This window comes from Chiloscyllium punctatum, chromosome 1 (assembly GCF_047496795.1).
Source record: "Chiloscyllium punctatum isolate Juve2018m chromosome 1, sChiPun1.3, whole genome shotgun sequence".
NCBI classification, from domain to species: domain Eukaryota; kingdom Metazoa; phylum Chordata; class Chondrichthyes; order Orectolobiformes; family Hemiscylliidae; genus Chiloscyllium; species Chiloscyllium punctatum.
This window is the reverse complement of record NC_092739.1, coordinates 131,162,003-131,179,934: the sequence shown is the minus strand read 5'-3', so window position 1 is coordinate 131,179,934 and position 17,932 is coordinate 131,162,003. Positions and strand designations below refer to the sequence as shown.

Below are 17,932 nucleotides of genomic sequence, written 5' to 3'. Positions count from 1 at the left end.
ACTGATTTAACTAAGCTATGGGAACATCCTTTTCTAGGTTCCCACAAAGCTGGATGAAAAAAATTGGAAACGACTATAAAGAAAGTACCGTTGTATGGTGCATTAAAACAAAATTTTGTACTTGAAGAGTTAAACACTGGAAATTGGATTCAGACATTCCAAGAAATGAACAATGTGTTCCAAACTGAAAATTCAAAATTATGTAAGAGAGTGATAGAAATTAATTTAATTTGCGCTAATGTGTCTAAAAATGTTGATTTAGTCAGGATTAAAATGTTCACATTATGAAGAAATGTCTAATACTTATTAAAATTACTTTATAAAAATTGTGTTTAGTGAATCAGAAAGGGGGCTAAACAGATTAGCTTCAGTTTAGCACAGATCTTCCACATCTGTTTAAAATGTAAAATCTCACGAAAGGACTGGGAGTTAGAGAGGGTTGATGGTCTCATTGGTTGAATTTGAATGTAATGAGATTGGGGACTGTAAATCCTGTTTATAATTTTCATCTTCACACTTTTGAAAAGAGCCTGTAGAGACGGCTGGGCAGTGAAGCCTCCATTAATTCACACTTAATTCTGCTCACCAGTACTGCGGAGTCCAGCATTTAAATAGCTTATTACTATTCCAGCTGGTAATCTCATTAATAGCCAAAGTGCACCACATTGTATGAAGAGCAAGCTACTGGAAATTAGGCTTTCTGGTAATATTTTAACAATGTAGCGCAGAGAAACCACTACCTGATTTGAATGAATGTCTCATTGAAAATTCATACATGTTTCAGTCACAAATCTATTTCTCTCATTATGCTGATTAGAGTTGATTACTTGCATACTTAATCCTTTAGAATTTGTTTGGATTTGTTTTTTTTTCTGCGACTGCTTTTATAGAATCGACATAACACATTAAATCAAAGTTTATTGTTTTCTGCAAAACATTGCCTCCTTTTGTGTTCAAAATTTCCTCGATCCATCTGGATTTCTAGTACTTCTTGCTGATTAAAGTACTTACTGAGAAAACAATTTGTTTGTGTGACAGTATAACCATCAGTGGGAAAAAAAGTGTTTCCATTCATTCATTCTTTGTCACCATGTTGACGTTGAACAAAATGTTGGTGAGGCCTGTTCTGGATTCTGTGTACAGTTCTAGTCACCCTGCTATAGGAATGATATTAATAAATTGGAGAGGGTTCAGAAAAGATTTACCATGATGTTTTCAGAAATGGAAGGTTAGATAGGCTGGGACTATTTTCAGTGGAGCATAGGAAGTTGAGGAGTGACCGTACAAAGGTTTATAAAATCAGGAGGGGAACACATGAAGTGAATAGCAAGGGTCTTTTGGGGGAATTCAAAATGAAGGAGCATAATTTTAAGGCGAGGGGAGGGAGATTTAAAAAGAATATAAGGGCAGCTTTTTTACATGTTAGGAATGACTTGCCAGAAGAAGTGGTGGAAACAGGTAGAGTTACAACATTTAAATAAAAATATGAATCGGAAAGGTTTTGAGGGAGATGCGCCAAATGCAGGCAAGGAGGACGAGTATTGTTCGCGAGCATCGTCGACTTGGACAATTTGGACTGAAGGGTCTGTTTCCTTGCTGTATGATTCCATGATTCTATGACCTCAGTAATTCAATTGACCAAAGATGTAGACTTGCCAATTTCAAGTAGATAGAACATAGAACAATACAGCACAGAACAGGCCCTTCAGCCCATGATGTTGTGCCGACCATTGATCCTCATGTATGCACCCTCAAATTTCTGTCACCATATGCATGTCCAGTAGTCTCTTAAATGTCCACAACTGCTGCTGGCACTGCATTCCATGCTCTCACAACTCTCTGTGTAAAGAACCCGTCTCTGACATCCCCTCTATATTTTCCTCCAACCAGCTTAAAACTATGACCCCTCATGTTAGCCATTTGTGCCCTGGGAAATAGTTTCTGGCTATCGACTCTATCTATGCCTCTCATTATCTTGTATACCTCAATTAGGTGCCCTCTCCTCCTCCTTTTCTTCAATGAAAAAAGTCCGAGCTCAGTCAACCTCACTTCATAAGATAAGCCCTCCAGTCCAGGCAGCATCCTGGTAAACCTCCTCTGAACCCTCTCCAAAGCATCCACATCTTTCCTATAATAGGGCGACCAGAACTGGACGCAGTATTCCAAGTGCAGTCTAACCAAAGTTTTATAGAGTTGCAACAAGATCTCACGACTCTTAAACTCAATCCCCCTGTTCATGAAAGCCAAACACCATATGCTTTCTTAACAATCCTGCCAACTTGAGTGGCCATTTTAAGAGATCTGTGTACCTGCACACCAAGATCCCTCTGTTCTTCCACACTGCCAAGAATCCTATCCTTAATCCTGTACTCAGCTTTCAGATTCGACCTTCCAAAATGCATCACCTCGCATTTATCCAGGTTGAACTCCATCTGCCACCTCTCAGCCCATCTCTGCATCCTGTCAATGTCCCGCTGCAGCCTACAACAACCCTCTATACAGTCAACAACACCTCCAACCTTTGTGTCATCTGCAAACTTGCTGACCCATCCTTCAACAGTAGAGGCCCAAGGACAGAGCCCTGTGGAACACCACTCACCACTGACTTCCAGGCAGAATATTTTCCTTCTACTACCACTCGCTGTCTTCTATTGGCCAGCCAATTCTGTATCCAGACAGCTAAGTTCCCCTGTATCCCATTCCTCCTGACCTTCTGAATGAGCCTACCATGGGGAACCTTATCAAATGCCTTGCTGAAGTCCATATATATCCACAGCTCGACCCTCATCAACTTTTCTAGTCACCTCCTCAAAGAACTTGATAAGGTTTGTGAGGCATGACCTGCCCCTCACAAAACCGTGTTGACTGAATTTAATCAAGCCATGCTCTTCCAGTTGGTCATAAATCCTATCCCTCAGAATCCTTTCTAACACCTTGCAGACGACAGACATGAGACTTACTGGTCTGTAATTGCCAGGGATTTCCCTATTTCCTTTCTTGAAGAGAGGAATTACATTTGCCTCTCTCCAGTCCTCAGGTATGACTCCACTAGAGAGTGAGGATGCAACGATCTTCGCAAGTGGCAAAGCAATTGCATTTCTCGTTTCCCAAAGCAGCCGAGGACAAATCTGGTCCGGACCTGGTGACTTGTCAATCTTAATGTTTGACAAAATGTTCAGCACATCAGCTTCCTCTATCTCTATCCATTCCAGCATGCACACCTGCTCTTCAAAGGTTTCATTCACTACAAAGTTTGTTTCTTTCGTAAAGACAGAAGCAAAAAACTCATTTAGGGCTTCTCCTACCTCCTCAGACTCCACACACAAATTCCCTATGCTATCCCTGATCGGCCCTACTCTTTCTTTGACCATTCTCTTATTCCTCACATAAGTGTAAAATGCCTTTGTGTTCTCCATAATCCGTTCTCCAAAACCTTTCTCGTGCCCCCTCCTGGCTCTCCTCAGACCATTTTTAAGCTCCTTCTTCACCTGCCTGTAATCCTGTAGAGCTGAGCTTGACCCTAGCTTCCTTCACCTTATGTAAGCTACCTTCTTCCTTTTGACGAGAAGCTCCACCGCTCTCGTCATCCAAGGTTCCTTTATCTTGCCACTTCTTGCCTGTCTCAGAGGGACATATTTATTCATTATTCGCAACAACTGTTCCTTAAACAGTCTCCACATGTCTGTAGTGCCATTACCATGGAACAATTGCTCCCAATCCATGCTTCCTAACTCATGTCTAATCGTATCATAGTTTCCTCTTCCCCAATTAAATATCCTCCCATTTTGCCTAATCCTCTCCTTCTCCATAGCTATGTAGAATGTGAGGCAGTTGTGGTCACTATCACCAAAATGCTCTTCCACCACAAGATCTGATACCTGCCCCGGCTCGTTTCCGAGCACTAAGTCTAGAATGGCCTCTCCCCTCGTCAGCCTGTCAACGTACTGAGTTAGGAAACCATCCTGAACACACCTTACAAAAATAGCTCATTCAAATCTTCTGCTCGAAGGAGGTTCCAATCAATATTGGGAAAGTTAAAGTCACCCATTACAACAACCTTACTACGTCCACACTTTTCCAAAGTCTGCCGACCTATGCTTTCTTCCATCTCCCTGCTGCTATTGGGGGGCCTGTAGTAAACCCCTAACAAGGTGACTGCTCCCTTGCTGTTCCTAATTTCCACCCATACTGACTTGGTAGGCAGATCATCCTCGACAATGGAAGCTTTTGTCGCTGTGATACCCTCTCTGATTAGTAGTGCTACACCCCCTCCTCTTCCCCCCCCCCCCCTCCCTATTCTTTTTAAATGCTCTAAACCCTGGAACATCCAGCAACCATTCCAGCCCCTGAGAAACCCATGTCTCTGTCAAGGCCACAACATCATAGCACCAGGTACTGATCCATGCTCTAAGTTTATCAAATGTAGAAAAGAAAAATATTGCAGACCAACAGGGTTAAATTCTCCAGGTTTATTATCTTTGAGTTGTAATTTGAAATAATTTTGGAGGGTTTCAACTTATTTCCCAGTGGTCAAGGAAGAGGCAGTGTACATATTTCTAATAATTGACCTGAAATTAGCAGGCAGATATTATGACACAGGGTAAACCTTCCAGCTTAATTTAAGCCAGCAACACAGAAAAGATTTATCTCGCGCAGTGATCTGTGAAAATCCGAGAGGCCAAGAACTATCTAAAGTAAAAATTACCAACTTTATTTCTTAAGGCATAATGGAGAATGATTAACTAACAACTAGTTACAACTCCTTCCTCAAACCTATCTTTTATCTTTCCCTGCCACAATACTAGTCTGATAAAACCCGACTGATTAATACTTACCAAAAATTCAAATTTTCAAAACCTGTCAGATGTTGAATATTCTCTTTAGATCTTTCTCTGTCTTCTTTCCTTCTTCTAAGAGATTTCTGTTTCACACATTACTGATCGCTAAAGGTACCTTTAAGAGAGCTATTTTTCTGGTCAGTCTGCAGATGCTGGTGGCATGGCTGTTCTCCTCCCAACTGTTCTATTTTCCCCAGTATCCATAGCTATGTAGAATGTGAGGCAGTTGTGGTCACTATCACCAAAATGCTCTCCCACCACAAGACCTGATACCTGCCCTGGATCGTTTCCGAGCACCAAGTCTAGAATGGCCTCTCCCCTCGTCGGCCTGTCAATGGTGGGGCGGCACGGTGGAACAGTGGTTAGCACTGTTGCCTCACAGCGCCAGAGACCCGGGTTCAATTCCCACCTCAGGCGACTGACTGTGTGGAGTTTGGACGTTCTCCCTGTGTTTGCGTGGGTTTCCTCTGGGTGCTCCAGTTTCCTCCCAAAGTCCAAAGATGTGCAGGTCAGGTGAATTGGCCATGCTAAATTGCCCGTAGTGTTAGGTAAGGGGAAAATGTATGGGTATGGGTGGGTTGCGCTTCGGCGGGTCGGTGTGGACTTGTTGGGCTGAAGGGTCTGTTTCCACACTGTAATGTAATCTAATCTAAACGTACTGAGTTAGGAAACCCTCCTGAACACACCTTACAAAAACAGCTCCATTCAAATCTTCTGCTCGAAGGATCAGATTGTGTCATTGGTTTTTAAGATTGTCAATATACTAAATTCAAACTGGATTAGAGTTTGGTATTTTTCGGGGTATAACTTAAACTGATTGGCCTAATTCAAATCTTTTTTGTCAGCTCCAGGCAACCCAGCTAATCAAGTTGTTCGACCAAATGTTACATTGTATCTTGTTCAGAACACTTGGTGCTGTGTCAGATAGTTCTGCTTTTAACTCTCTTAATGGTACAGTACACCCACATCTTCATAACATCTCTCCCCTTCAGAAAAAAAAAAGAACCATCATAATGAAAAAATGGCTTCTTCTTTTTCTCTGTTCTTTAAATACATTACCTTAACATAAGATAACTTTAATCTAGGTTTACCTCAATGTCTTTCCATATAACTGTATGTCACATTAAATAAAGACAAATCTCATCTAAACTATATCAGTTAAATCTGCAATAAGCATCTGTGATTACATTCTTACGACCCGCAACATGTATAATTTTTAAATTAAAAGTCTGTAACATAAGACTCCAACAAAATAGTCTCAACTTCTCATCTTTAAAGCATTCTAAGAATGTCAGAGGATTGTGATCTGTGTACACCACCACCTTTGACACATCGTATGTGACATACACATTAAAATATTATAAGGCCAGTACCAAACTCAATAGTTCTTTCTCGATTGTGGAGTATTTCCTCTGGTAGATGTTGATCTTCTTCAAACAGTAACCAACTGGCAGCTCAATCCTATCCGCATCTTCCTGTAGGAGTACATCTCCAACTCCTATGTCACTAGCATTGATGGCAACTTTAAAAGGTTTTGAAAAGTTTGGTGTAGCTAAAACTGGTTTGGTGGTTAATATGGTTTTCAAATGGTTGAATGCCTCCTGGCACGGTTCTGTCCACCGAAACTTTGTGTTCTTCTTCAGCAAATCAGTCAATGGTGCCACTACACTGCTGAGGTTTGGAACAAACTTCCAATAGAATCCGCTGAGTCCTAAAAATTGAAGCACCTCTTCCTTCGAGGCTGGTCATGGAAATTCCTCGATGGCCTTCATCTTTGCGTTCTGTGGGGTCAACCTTCCATGACCGATGTTATGTCCCAAGAACGTCACCTCTGCTTTCGCGAATTCAGTTTTGTTTAAGTTTATTACCAGTTTTGCTTCTCGTAGTCGTTCAAAGAGCTCTGCCGGCTGTACCATATGATCTTTCCAGGGCTTACTAAACCAAATAGTCTGCACAGTTTGTTAACCCAGCTACAACTCTATTCATGAATCTTTGGAATGTGGCAGGTGCTTTCTTCATTCCAAAGGGCATCACTTTACACTGATATAGCCCATTTGGGGTTACAAACACAGAAATTTATTTGCTGACTCTGGTAAAGGTACCTGCCAGTAACCACGCATAAAGTCCAACTTGGTGATGTAACTGGCTTGTCCGACTTTCTCAATACAGTCCTCCAATCTTGGAATTGGATATGAGTCCGATTTTGTAACGGTATTGACATTCCGATAATCCACGCAGAATGACTGAGTCCTGTCCGATTTGGGAACTAAGACAATCGGCGAAATACACTTGCGCTGGTTTGGTTCAATGATGTTTTCATTGAGCATAGCCTCCACCTCCATCTGCATCTGCCTGGCTTTGAAAGGATTAAGCTGATAGGGGTGTTGTTTTAATGGAGCAGTATTCCCTACTTCTGCTTCATGGACAATAGCATTGGTCCACTCCATCTGATTCTTACGTATGTTCTTATCTTGTAGTAACAAATCTTTCAACTGCATTCTACGCTCCTGAGACAGACAGCTTACTAACCTATTCCACTCCTCAAAGACTTCTTCATTTTTAAATCTATTTTGAGGCACCTCAAAGTCCACATCATCTGGATTTGATTCCTTACTCTGTGGGGCAGTAACTAGCATCCGTTTCTCCAGTACTTTCTCTCAAGTATAATACGGTTTCAACAGGTTCGCATAACATACCCAATACCTTTTTTTTCTATCTGGCATCTTTATTAAATAGTTCACCTCACTCAACTTTTTCTCAATTTGATAGGGACCACTAAACCTGGCTTTGAAGGAATCTCCTATCACTGGTAACAGTATTAATACATCATGCCCTAGGGAAAATGTCTGAGTCTCTGAGCTTTTATCTGCCACCTGTTTCATTCTATACACTGCCCTCTTTAGGTGCTGTTTAGCTAACTCACCGACTCAGTTTAGTCTCCCCCTCACCTCCAATGCATAATCTAAGTGTGAGATCTCTGACTCTGGTCAAGTCAATTTTTCTTTACTTAACTTCAAAGGGCCTTTCACTTCATGCTGGAATATTAATTAGAAGGGAGTGAACTGAGTAGATTCATTTGGGCATCTAATGACAAACAATAAGAATCGGATACCTTTATCCCAATCATTCAGGTAATCCTAATAGTATGCTCGCAACATGGTCTCCAAGGTCTGACACCACCTTTTTAAAGCTCCCTGGTATTCAGGATAATACATACTGGACTTAGAGTGCTGTATACCTAAGCTATCCATAATCTCCTTTAACAGGTTAGCAATAAAATTTGACCCTTGGTCTGACTGAATCTCTCTGGGTCACCCATACCATGCGAAGAAAGCTACTAACTCCACTACCACTTTTTTTGCCTTGATACTCTGTAATGGAATTGCCTCCGGAAATCTGGTAGACACATCCATTATGGTTAACAAGTACCGGTTCCCACTTTTAGTTCTCTGGAGGGGACCTACACAATCAATAAAAACCTGTGTGGAAGGTTCTTCAAATGTGAGAATTGGCAACAAAGGTGCTGGTTTTATTACTGCCTGTGGCTTACCTCCCATTTGACACGTATGACACGTACAGCAAGAGTTAACCATATCCTTGTGAATTCCGGGCCAATAACAATGTTGTTGTACCTTAGCCTGAGTCTTTCATACCCCTAGGTGACATCCTATGGATAGTTTATATGCTACCTGTACACCTCCTGTCTGTATGGTACCGGCAACACAATCTGGTGCACTTCGGCCCAAATCTCCTCTGCACTAAACTGCCATGGTCTCCATTTCCATCTTAGGATTCTATCTTTCTGATAATAACCCTCCATAATATTTTCTGCCTCCTTTTCAGAGTATGCATCCACATATATATATCTTTTATCATCTTGTCTTGTTGCAAGTCTCTTTGCCTTTCAGGACTGAACACCTCCGTCTGACCCTCTGCCTGTTCAGGTTATTCCTGCACCATTACATTAAACTGGGTGTCCACCAACTGAACCTCAACTCCTTCATCTTTCTATTTACTTTTTGCTTTGTGCCGTGACTTATGATAATGAGATCTGGTTACCACACAGTTTGTGAAAATAAGAGGATATTTCTGTTTTAACTCCTCAGTTTCTTGGTCTTCTTCACAACAAGGGGTGTCACTCCCACCTTGGATCCTGCCAAATCATTCCCAAGAACAAACTGGATTCCGGGAACTGATACTCTGTCAATCACTCCCACTGTAACTTCCCCAGTCTTGAGTTGATACTCCAATCTGATCTTACATAGGGGGACGTGAACTTTCTGTCCATCTATCCCACAAATGACCACACTCTGAGGTAACAGATCAGAAAGAGTACATAATTCGCCCATCCCTTACTATCAGCAACTGGGTAGATCTTGTATCTCTCAAAATTATAACTTCTTGTCCTTCTACCCTTGTTCTTTTTGAGTAAACTTTACCCAAAGAGGTGAATTCTTTGTAGAGATCAGGTACTAATTCCATACCCTAGGCTGAGTATTCTCCTGTAGCTCTCAGCTTTTCGTGGGGTCTCCTTTACTCCCTTCACTGATGCCACTGGCTTAGCTTCTTTTACGACATTTTTTCCCATAGTGCCTTTCTTTAACAACCAGCACTGTGACTTTTACGTGTCCCACTTTGCCACAGTGGAAACACCTGAGGCCTTTCACCTCCTTTCCACTCTCTTGGGCTTCTTTTTTATTCTGTGGTAAATACTTACCAGTGCTCTCTACTCTTGGTTTAGTAGTGTTGGATCTCCCCTTCTATCCCTCACAGGATGAAATTCTGGCTGAAAGCTTGTCTTGTGCACTAACATGTACTCATCTGCTAATTCTGCTGCCATTCCTCACTTTCTGAACTTTCTGTTCCTCCATGTGAATTCTTACTATCTCTGGAAGTGAGTGTTTAAACTTCTCCAGCAGAATGTCTCTTAGAGCCTCAAATGTCCTATCTATTTTTAAAGCACACACCCATTGATCAAAATGACTATGTTTAATTCCTTTAAACTCAACAGAAAGTCTGACCTGGTTTCTTCTTTATGTTTCTGAACAGCTGTCTCTCTGTTACCAATTCATAAGCACTTAAAATAGCCTGTTTAACCTCCTCATAATCTCTTGACCCCTCATCTGACAACGTGGCAAATACCTCACTACCTCTGCCTATCAGTTTACTCTGAATTAGTATTACCCATAAATCCTCAGACCACTTCATCTGCCTTGCCAATTTTTCAAATGAAATAATGAAGGCTTCAACATCTTTCTCATCAAAATGTGGCAGAGTTTTGACATATTTGTATATATCACTACCTTCTCTTTTAATATCCATCCAGTTAACTTGACTTTGTTGACTAAGTCGCAACTTCTCAAGTTCAAATTCTCTTTCTTTTTGCTCAGCTAAGAACCTTCTCTCTCTTTTTCCCATCTCTCCCTTTCTCTCTCCCTTTCTACTCTCTCTCTTTATTCAGCTAAGAACCTTCTGTCTCTCTCGTTTTCCTCTTTTTCCCTCTCTTCTCTCTCTGTCTTTCTTCTCTCTCTTTTTCCTCTCTCAGTCTCTCTTTGTTTATCTTCTAACTTCATTTTCCTCAATTGTAATTTAAGTTTTTCTACCTCTACTGCACTTCTCTGTATCTCTGTCACACCTAAGTGTTTGAGTAATTCCCTTACAATTTCAGCTTTACTTGTGTCCTTAGTTAAATCCACATCTAATTTATTTGCTAATTCTAAAATTATGGCCTTTTTCATTCCTTCTGAACTTTCTTAGCAAATTTGAGAACCATCTTCTAATCTCAGAGACTCTTTAGCAATTTTAAGAGCCATTTCTCTCACTTTTAATTTAATCAACCACAAGTCACCAAAATTAAACAAATTGTCACATCTAGGTTTTATTTAAAGGTCTAGGACACAAACCTGCAAGCGTTTAAATCTGTTGGGATTTTTTTGTACCCCAAATTTATTCAAATCTGTCTAAACCTGTTCAAATCCCAGACCTGACCCCATAAACTGTTACGACATGGGATAAAGACTCCTGTTTAATTTAAGTCAGCAACACAGAAAAGATTTATCCCGTGCAGTAATCTGTGAAAATTTGAGAGGCCAAGAACTATTTAAAGTAAAAATTACCAACTTTATTTCTTAAGGCATAATGGAGAATAATTACCTAACAACTATTTACAACTCCTTCCTCTAACCTACCTTTTATATTCCCCTGCCACAATACTAGTCTGATAAAACCCCCCAATTAAGATTTACCAAAAAATCAAATCTTCAAAACCAGCCAGATGTCAAATCTTCTCTTTAGATCTTTCTCTGTCTTTGTTTCTACTTCTTAGGAATTTCTGTTCCACACATTACTGATTGATAAAGATACCTTTAAGAGAGCTATTTTTCTGGGCAGTTTGCAGATGCTGGTGGCATGGCTGTTCTCCTCCCAACTGTTCAATTTTCCCCAGTCTTACATTTCCAAGGTATCCGATTGTGTCATTGGCTTTTAAGATTGTCAATATACTAAATTCTAACTTGATTGGCGTTTGGTATTTTTTGGGGTATGATTTAAACTGGTTGGCCTAATTCGAAATTGTTTTGTCATCTCCAGACAACCAGCTAATTGAGTTGTTCGACCAAATGTTACCTTATATCTTGTTCAGAACACTCGTCAGGTAGTTCTGTTTGCTTTTAGCTCTCTTAATAGTACAGTACACCCATATCTTCTTAACACAGGCCTCAGGATACCTACTATGAGAGATAGACATGAGCCTTGCCAGTAGAGTAGGTTTTATTCTGGGTTTGGGATTCAGCCATTGGGGTACAAAGAAGGGAATTAATTTGTTTCAAAGACAGGAAATCATCAATGTGCTGTCTGCTTCTCCTAATGTGCAGTATATATTACTTTCTGAGTAAGACAACTTGCTCGATATCCCTTATACAGTTGGCAGGGTAAAGAAAGATTGAACGCTAGAAAAAGTGGTCAAGGTTTAAAAACTGAAATGAAATTAGGAAAATACTTGAACAATTTAATATGTCATCTAGAATCAAAAAGACATGAAAATAGAAAGAGGGTGATTAATACTTCAGGTGAAAACCATGATCAGAAGTCCAGAACATCTTTCCTCCTTTTCTTTCACAGATACAAATTAACTTGTGAGTTTTTGTAATTTAAGAAGAAAGCCCTGCGGTATTGTTCATGCTATTTTTTTCCCCTGTGCTAAACAGTGCAAGTTCCAGGACCAGCAGAAAATTTTAAAGTGGTTGCCACTTCATCAACCTCCATTCTGGCCTCCTGGGATCCTCCTGCTTATGCAAACAATCCAATCCAAGGCTACAGGCTGTTTTGGACAGAGGTCACTGGCAAAAAAGAACAGGTGAGTTTGCACAACTGCAGAATCTATGCTTTATTCTTATTGAGTTTAGATTTATATACTTATCTCATCCTCCAAGAATATTGACTGTCATTTTAAGTTTTATACAGAGACTCTGGTTCCATTAACTGAAGTTGAACTGGGAGTATTCATGCTGCCATTCATTTCATCCAGAATTGCTGTCCTAAACTGCTTGGATGTATTGTAATGATAGAGGCATCGTACCAAACCTTTGTCATGCTGCCTATGCAAGTGCAAGAACTTATATTCAACTATACTTATGAAGGAGATTTTTAAATCATTTAGTGAAGTTACGTATCAAGGGTTATTTTATGGCCGTGTAAAGAAATGATTTTCAAGTTTAGGCATTCAATGTAAAAGTCCAACTCTCAGGAATTAGATGAACAGTTGTGCTGTCAAACATCTTTTGTGCCAACAATTCCTATGATCTGCCTAGGTGAGATTGTCAGTTAGTACCAGTCATTTTCCTTCTTTAACTAGCGTCACTGATGTACCTGTCACAAAAGACGCCAGTCAAGTATTGTTAAGCTATAAAATCCCTATAGCGTGGAAGCAGGCTATTTGTCCCAATGAGCCAACACAAACCCTCAAAAGGGCATCCTTCCCAGACCCACCATCCCATCCTATTCCATAACCTTGCATTTCCCATGGTTAATCCACCTAGCCTGCACATCCCTGGACACTATGGGCAACTTAGTTTGGAGGGTAGTGGCAAAGGCATATCCTGCAAGGCTCAGGATCCAAGGATCAGCCTCTGAAAAGTAGTGGAGGCTTCAAATAAGATGAACAAAGGTAAAGAGAGTGGGAAGCCCCCTTACCCTGTTGACCTACACAGAATCCCGAAGAATATCTGTTCTTGCTGATAATCGGCAAGAACTGATTTACCAACATCTTCATACTCTACCCACAATCTGGCTTCATTTGTAACATTTCCAGCTAATTCAACCTCCACCCCTTATCACCCCACCGCCCCGCAACACTTTACTCTATCCCCGTCTCCTGAACTTATACACCAGCTTTAAATTATAAATTGGATCATGCTGACACAATTGGACCCAATTTTCATCTTGAAAACAGGGCCACAATGTAGGGTCACAGACTAAGGCTGATCCTTGACTACCTCCAACCCATCTGACTCAATACCATCTGAACCCAATACCATCTAAACCCCGACTACTCCCTGGCCTGACTCTGAGCCCCCAACTAGCCCCAATCTGCCAACCCGATCTGACCCTGGCCTACTCACTACTAGTTTGACCCCCACACTTCTGACTACCTTTTCTGATCACCGGAACGAGATGCCAACACTCTGACCGGCTCCTTAAACCAAACCGATGAGTTCCTGACCCATTAGCCCACCTCATTCATCTACAACCTCCAAACCCCTGCCACTCTACCCACTCTGACTATTTCACCTCTTGCCACGTCACTCACTTACTATTTCACCCATGGTCTAACCTACACACCACACTGACCTTACCCACCCGACTCATTCACTTGCCCATTGACTAAAATTCATGATACTAGCTGCAGTACGGAATTCCTTCTCTTCTCTACAAAATATTACAGTACTGTGTTGGCATAGAAACAGAAATTGGAGAAATGCAGCTGGTCTGACAGCATCTGTGGAGAGACAAACAGAGTTAACATTTCGAGACTGATATGACTGTTCTTCAGAACTCTGAACTTCTAATAAAGAGTTAGATCAGACTTGAAACATTAACTTGTGTCGGAGAAATTTGCCCAGTAGGTTAGAGATCACAAAACACAGCTCGAAGTGAAATTGACAAACCGTTTATTGCAAGCGATATCACTGGAGGAGAAAACAGACTTGCTGACACACAATTGACAGTCTGCATAGAGAATTTGATTTCTCCTCCCAGAGCTGAGAATGAGACCAGTTTTATAGTAATGCTGCACAATGACACTGATTAAGAAATGGGAAAATACAATGTTTCTGAAAATGGAGTAATTTAGTTGTAAGGGTACTAATTGGAAAACAGTTTATCGGATGAATGTCCTGTTCCTTTACACAATGCAACATCCTGACAGTATCATGGTTCCACTCATCTTCACAGGTAGGTGTTGAAGTCTTTTCTGGAGTGGTGAGGTTCTTCCATTGTCCTATGGTACCTGTCTGTCTGTCCTACTCTTTGTGTGGTTTGCTGCTGCCGGGTTGTGAAACTGCCCTGAGGGCTTTGAGCCTCTGTCACATCCATGGGAGCTTGAAAGAGTATTCCATTGTCTATGTATCGTCTGACCCAGCTCGTGAGCTGCTCGGGAATTCTGGGTGTCCTGGTACAATTTGGCCAATTTGCTTTCGTGGGCCTTTCGCGTGTTAGCAAATCTTTTCGCACAACTTTCTTCACATCTGCTGAGTTTCTCCAGCTTTGATTTCAGATTTCCAGAATCTGCAGTATTTTCTCTTGACTTGAGTGGTATCATGGAGCTCTTCGGTGCTCTTGGCATTTCTGGATGAGCTAGACATGGAAATCTCAGTAAGAAATGCAGAACAACATTGTAGTATGGAATTATTTAAGGAGAGTTGCAATCTGATGATAATCACTGCTCCACGAAAGATCTGGACCAGTGTGCTTACTCTTTAAAGTAGCAAAAGTAGTAAAGTGTTTAGAAGTTCAAAATATATCACAACCTTGGATCAACAACCAAACGGCATGCATTGTTAAAAATAATGAAAAGAATTGAGGATGCCTGAAATCAGAAACAAAATCAGAAATTGCTGAGAAACCTCAACAGGTCTGACAGCATCCATGGAGAGAAATCAGTGTTAAGGTCCAGTGATCCTTCTTCAGACCTGATGGAAGCTATGGAACACTTTTTTTATGCAGGAGATAGGCTGTGGAGAGGTGAAGAGTGTTTATTACATTTAAGAGCAGATATCAAAGTTTCCCCAATTTTTTGTAGGACAGAGGCACAAACTTCTTCCTTGGAAGTTACCCTTGGCTCTGAGGGATCTGCTTCCACTCCAGTGGCTGAATTGTCCAATCCTGGAGAGCAGATTCTGATCCAAGATCATATATAAAACGGTTTAGATAATGACGAGAGTTAGCTATTGATTGTGGCGATCCCCACTTCTCCACCTCCATAATAAATGCTTGGAGAAATGTTTGGCCATTATACTGTTCTGTTGTTTATAACTTCATGAATGGGATGATAATGTCCACTACAATGAGATACGCTCACTACAATCACAGCAGCAGCTGGGAGCATGATATGTAGCTTTGATGCTCTTGGTACGATCACACATGTTTCTTCTCCATCTTGTTTCATTAAAATCAGCTGCAGACTTTAAGAAAACATCAAATACAGCTGGAGAAAATTATCAATCATTTTAGCAAGTCATTGAGCATCCAGAGGGCTTAAGTCCCTTTTTATTACAAAAGGGAACATTTCTCCATATAAATACAATAATCTACAATTGGCATTCCACATCATGCTTGCAGTCTTGTTGCCAGAGGAAGGTATGTGGACAATAGAAATTCCACTGCTCATGAATTAAGACCTAGGTGCAATTTAGAACCCAGTCTAATAAGTTTCATAATCCAGGCAAAATATTAATAGGAACCTCCAGATAATAATAAACAAATTCAGAGGTGTTACTGGCATATTAATTACCAGTTAGCCATTGTAAACAGACAATGCAAAGATTGAATGTAAGTCTGGGTGACTGAAGTCCATTAACATAATGATTTTTATTATAAAGAAATCTGGGGAACCATATGTGCAGGTATTTATTTTTCACAGCAGTTGAGAAACACAGTGCATGGTCATTTAAATTTTCTTCATACAAAATCTGCTTTTTTTTTCTAAATTGTCTCTGCTTCTCTTTTAACTCTCATTAAGGTCAATGTACTCATCACAGATCTTTCTGAAGTGAGAGGATTGTTGCTGTTTAGAAAAATGTGACGTGATCTCATAGAACCATTCAAAATTCTTCAGGGGCTTGACAGGTTAGATATCAAGATGCTGGCTGCCTTGGCTATTGAGAATCTAGAACACTGTCTCAGGATAAGGTGCCATTCATTAGGGACTGAGATGAGGAGAATTGCCTTCATTTGAACATGTTACACTCTCACAATTATACTCACAATGATATTGAAAAGGAACTCAATTTCTGGGACAAAATAAAGAATTTGCTTTGAATGGAGTTGCAAGGTAAAATGAGCTCCCTTCTTGTATTTCAATATAACAGCATAAGGCTGAAAGTCAGTCTGCTTGTCTGAACAGGAAATTAAAATGCAAACAATATTTTGGGACACTTCATTGGAAAGGCATTAAAATGTATACAGTATTTCCTGTTGATTTAATTACTGCCATTGTCCAGAAGATGCAGCAGTTAGTTTACGATAGGATTGCAGACTTCTTGGCTATGGAAATGTATGCCACAGAATGTGTGTGGAATGTTGTTCAACTTGAAAGGGTACAGAAAAGACTTACATGGATGTTGCTGGGGTTGGAGGATTTGTACTATAGTGAGGCTGAGTAGGCTGGGGCTATTTTCCTTGGAGCGAAATTATGAGGGGCATGGATAGGGTGATTAGCCACAGTCTTTTTCCCAGGGTAGGGAAGTTCAGAACTGGAGGACATAGGTTTAGGGGAGGAAGCTATAAAAGGGACGCGGGGGGGATCTTTTATTTCAATGCAGAGGGTGGTGGGTGTGTTGAATGAGCTGGCAGAGGAAGTGGTGGAGGCTGGTACAATAACAAATTTTAAAAGCCGTCTGGATGGATACACGAATAGGAAGGGTTTAGAGGGATATGGACCAAGTGCTGGCAAACGGGACTAGATTAATTTAGGATATCTGCTCAGCATGGATAATTTGGACCAAAGAGTGTATTCCTGTGTTGTACAGCTCTATGACTCTGACTCTAAGACAACCCATTCTATCACATGGGATTGCAAATGGGTGAAACCAAAACATTATTGTGTGTTCATACTTAAGTATCCAGTGACCATTTGTAGAGACAATAGAAAAGCAGATACCATGGTCATCTTTTGGAATCAAATTGTGATAGGAATGTTTGTTACCTTCTGACAAAACTGGGGACCACACAAGTGCCAAGCAATGACCATCTCCAACAAGACATAATCTGACCACAGTGCCTTGATATTGAATGGCATTACCTTCACTATCAACATTTATGGGTTAATATGAACCAGAAACTGGACTGGACTAGCCATATAAAAATCATGGCTACAAGAGCAAGCAAGGAATTGTATGGTGAATAACTCTCCAAAAGCCTGTCCACTGTTTACCGGCATAAATCAGGGTGTGATGAATTACTCCCCACTTGCCTGGATGGCTGTAATTCCAGGATAACTCAAGAAGCTGTTTACTATCCAAGATGATGCAGCCTGCTTGATTATCATGCAACCACCACTTTCATCATTCACTCTCTTTACCATCAATGCACAATGGCAGCAAAGTATAATATTGACAAGATGTTCTAAATTAATTCACCAGGACACCTTCAATAGACCCTACCAATGCCAGTATCTTGTACCACATCTAAGAACAAGGTCCAACAGTTGCATGCAAACTGCAATACTTGCAAGTTTCCTACAAACCACTGTCTTCCCCGCTGTTATCAGACTTTTGAATGGATCTGTCATATATTAAACTTGATCTTTCTCTGCACATTCCTTGTAGCTGTAACACCACATTCTGCATTCTATTCTATTACACTGTTCTTGAGAGTCA

At 40.7% G+C, this 17,932-nt stretch overlaps 1 protein-coding gene across 2 annotated transcripts in view; it reads left to right on the top strand.

Moving 5' to 3' along the window:
- Positions 1-17,932, top strand: part of dcc (DCC netrin 1 receptor) — a 1,336,447-nt gene that overhangs the window by 984,035 nt on the left and 334,480 nt on the right. For both annotated transcript variants that reach the window (XM_072574203.1, XM_072574193.1), the window contains exon 10: positions 12,044-12,192. In XM_072574203.1, the coding sequence (XP_072430304.1) occupies positions 12,044-12,192 (149 nt within the window). The remainder of the gene's footprint in view (positions 1-12,043; positions 12,193-17,932) is intronic.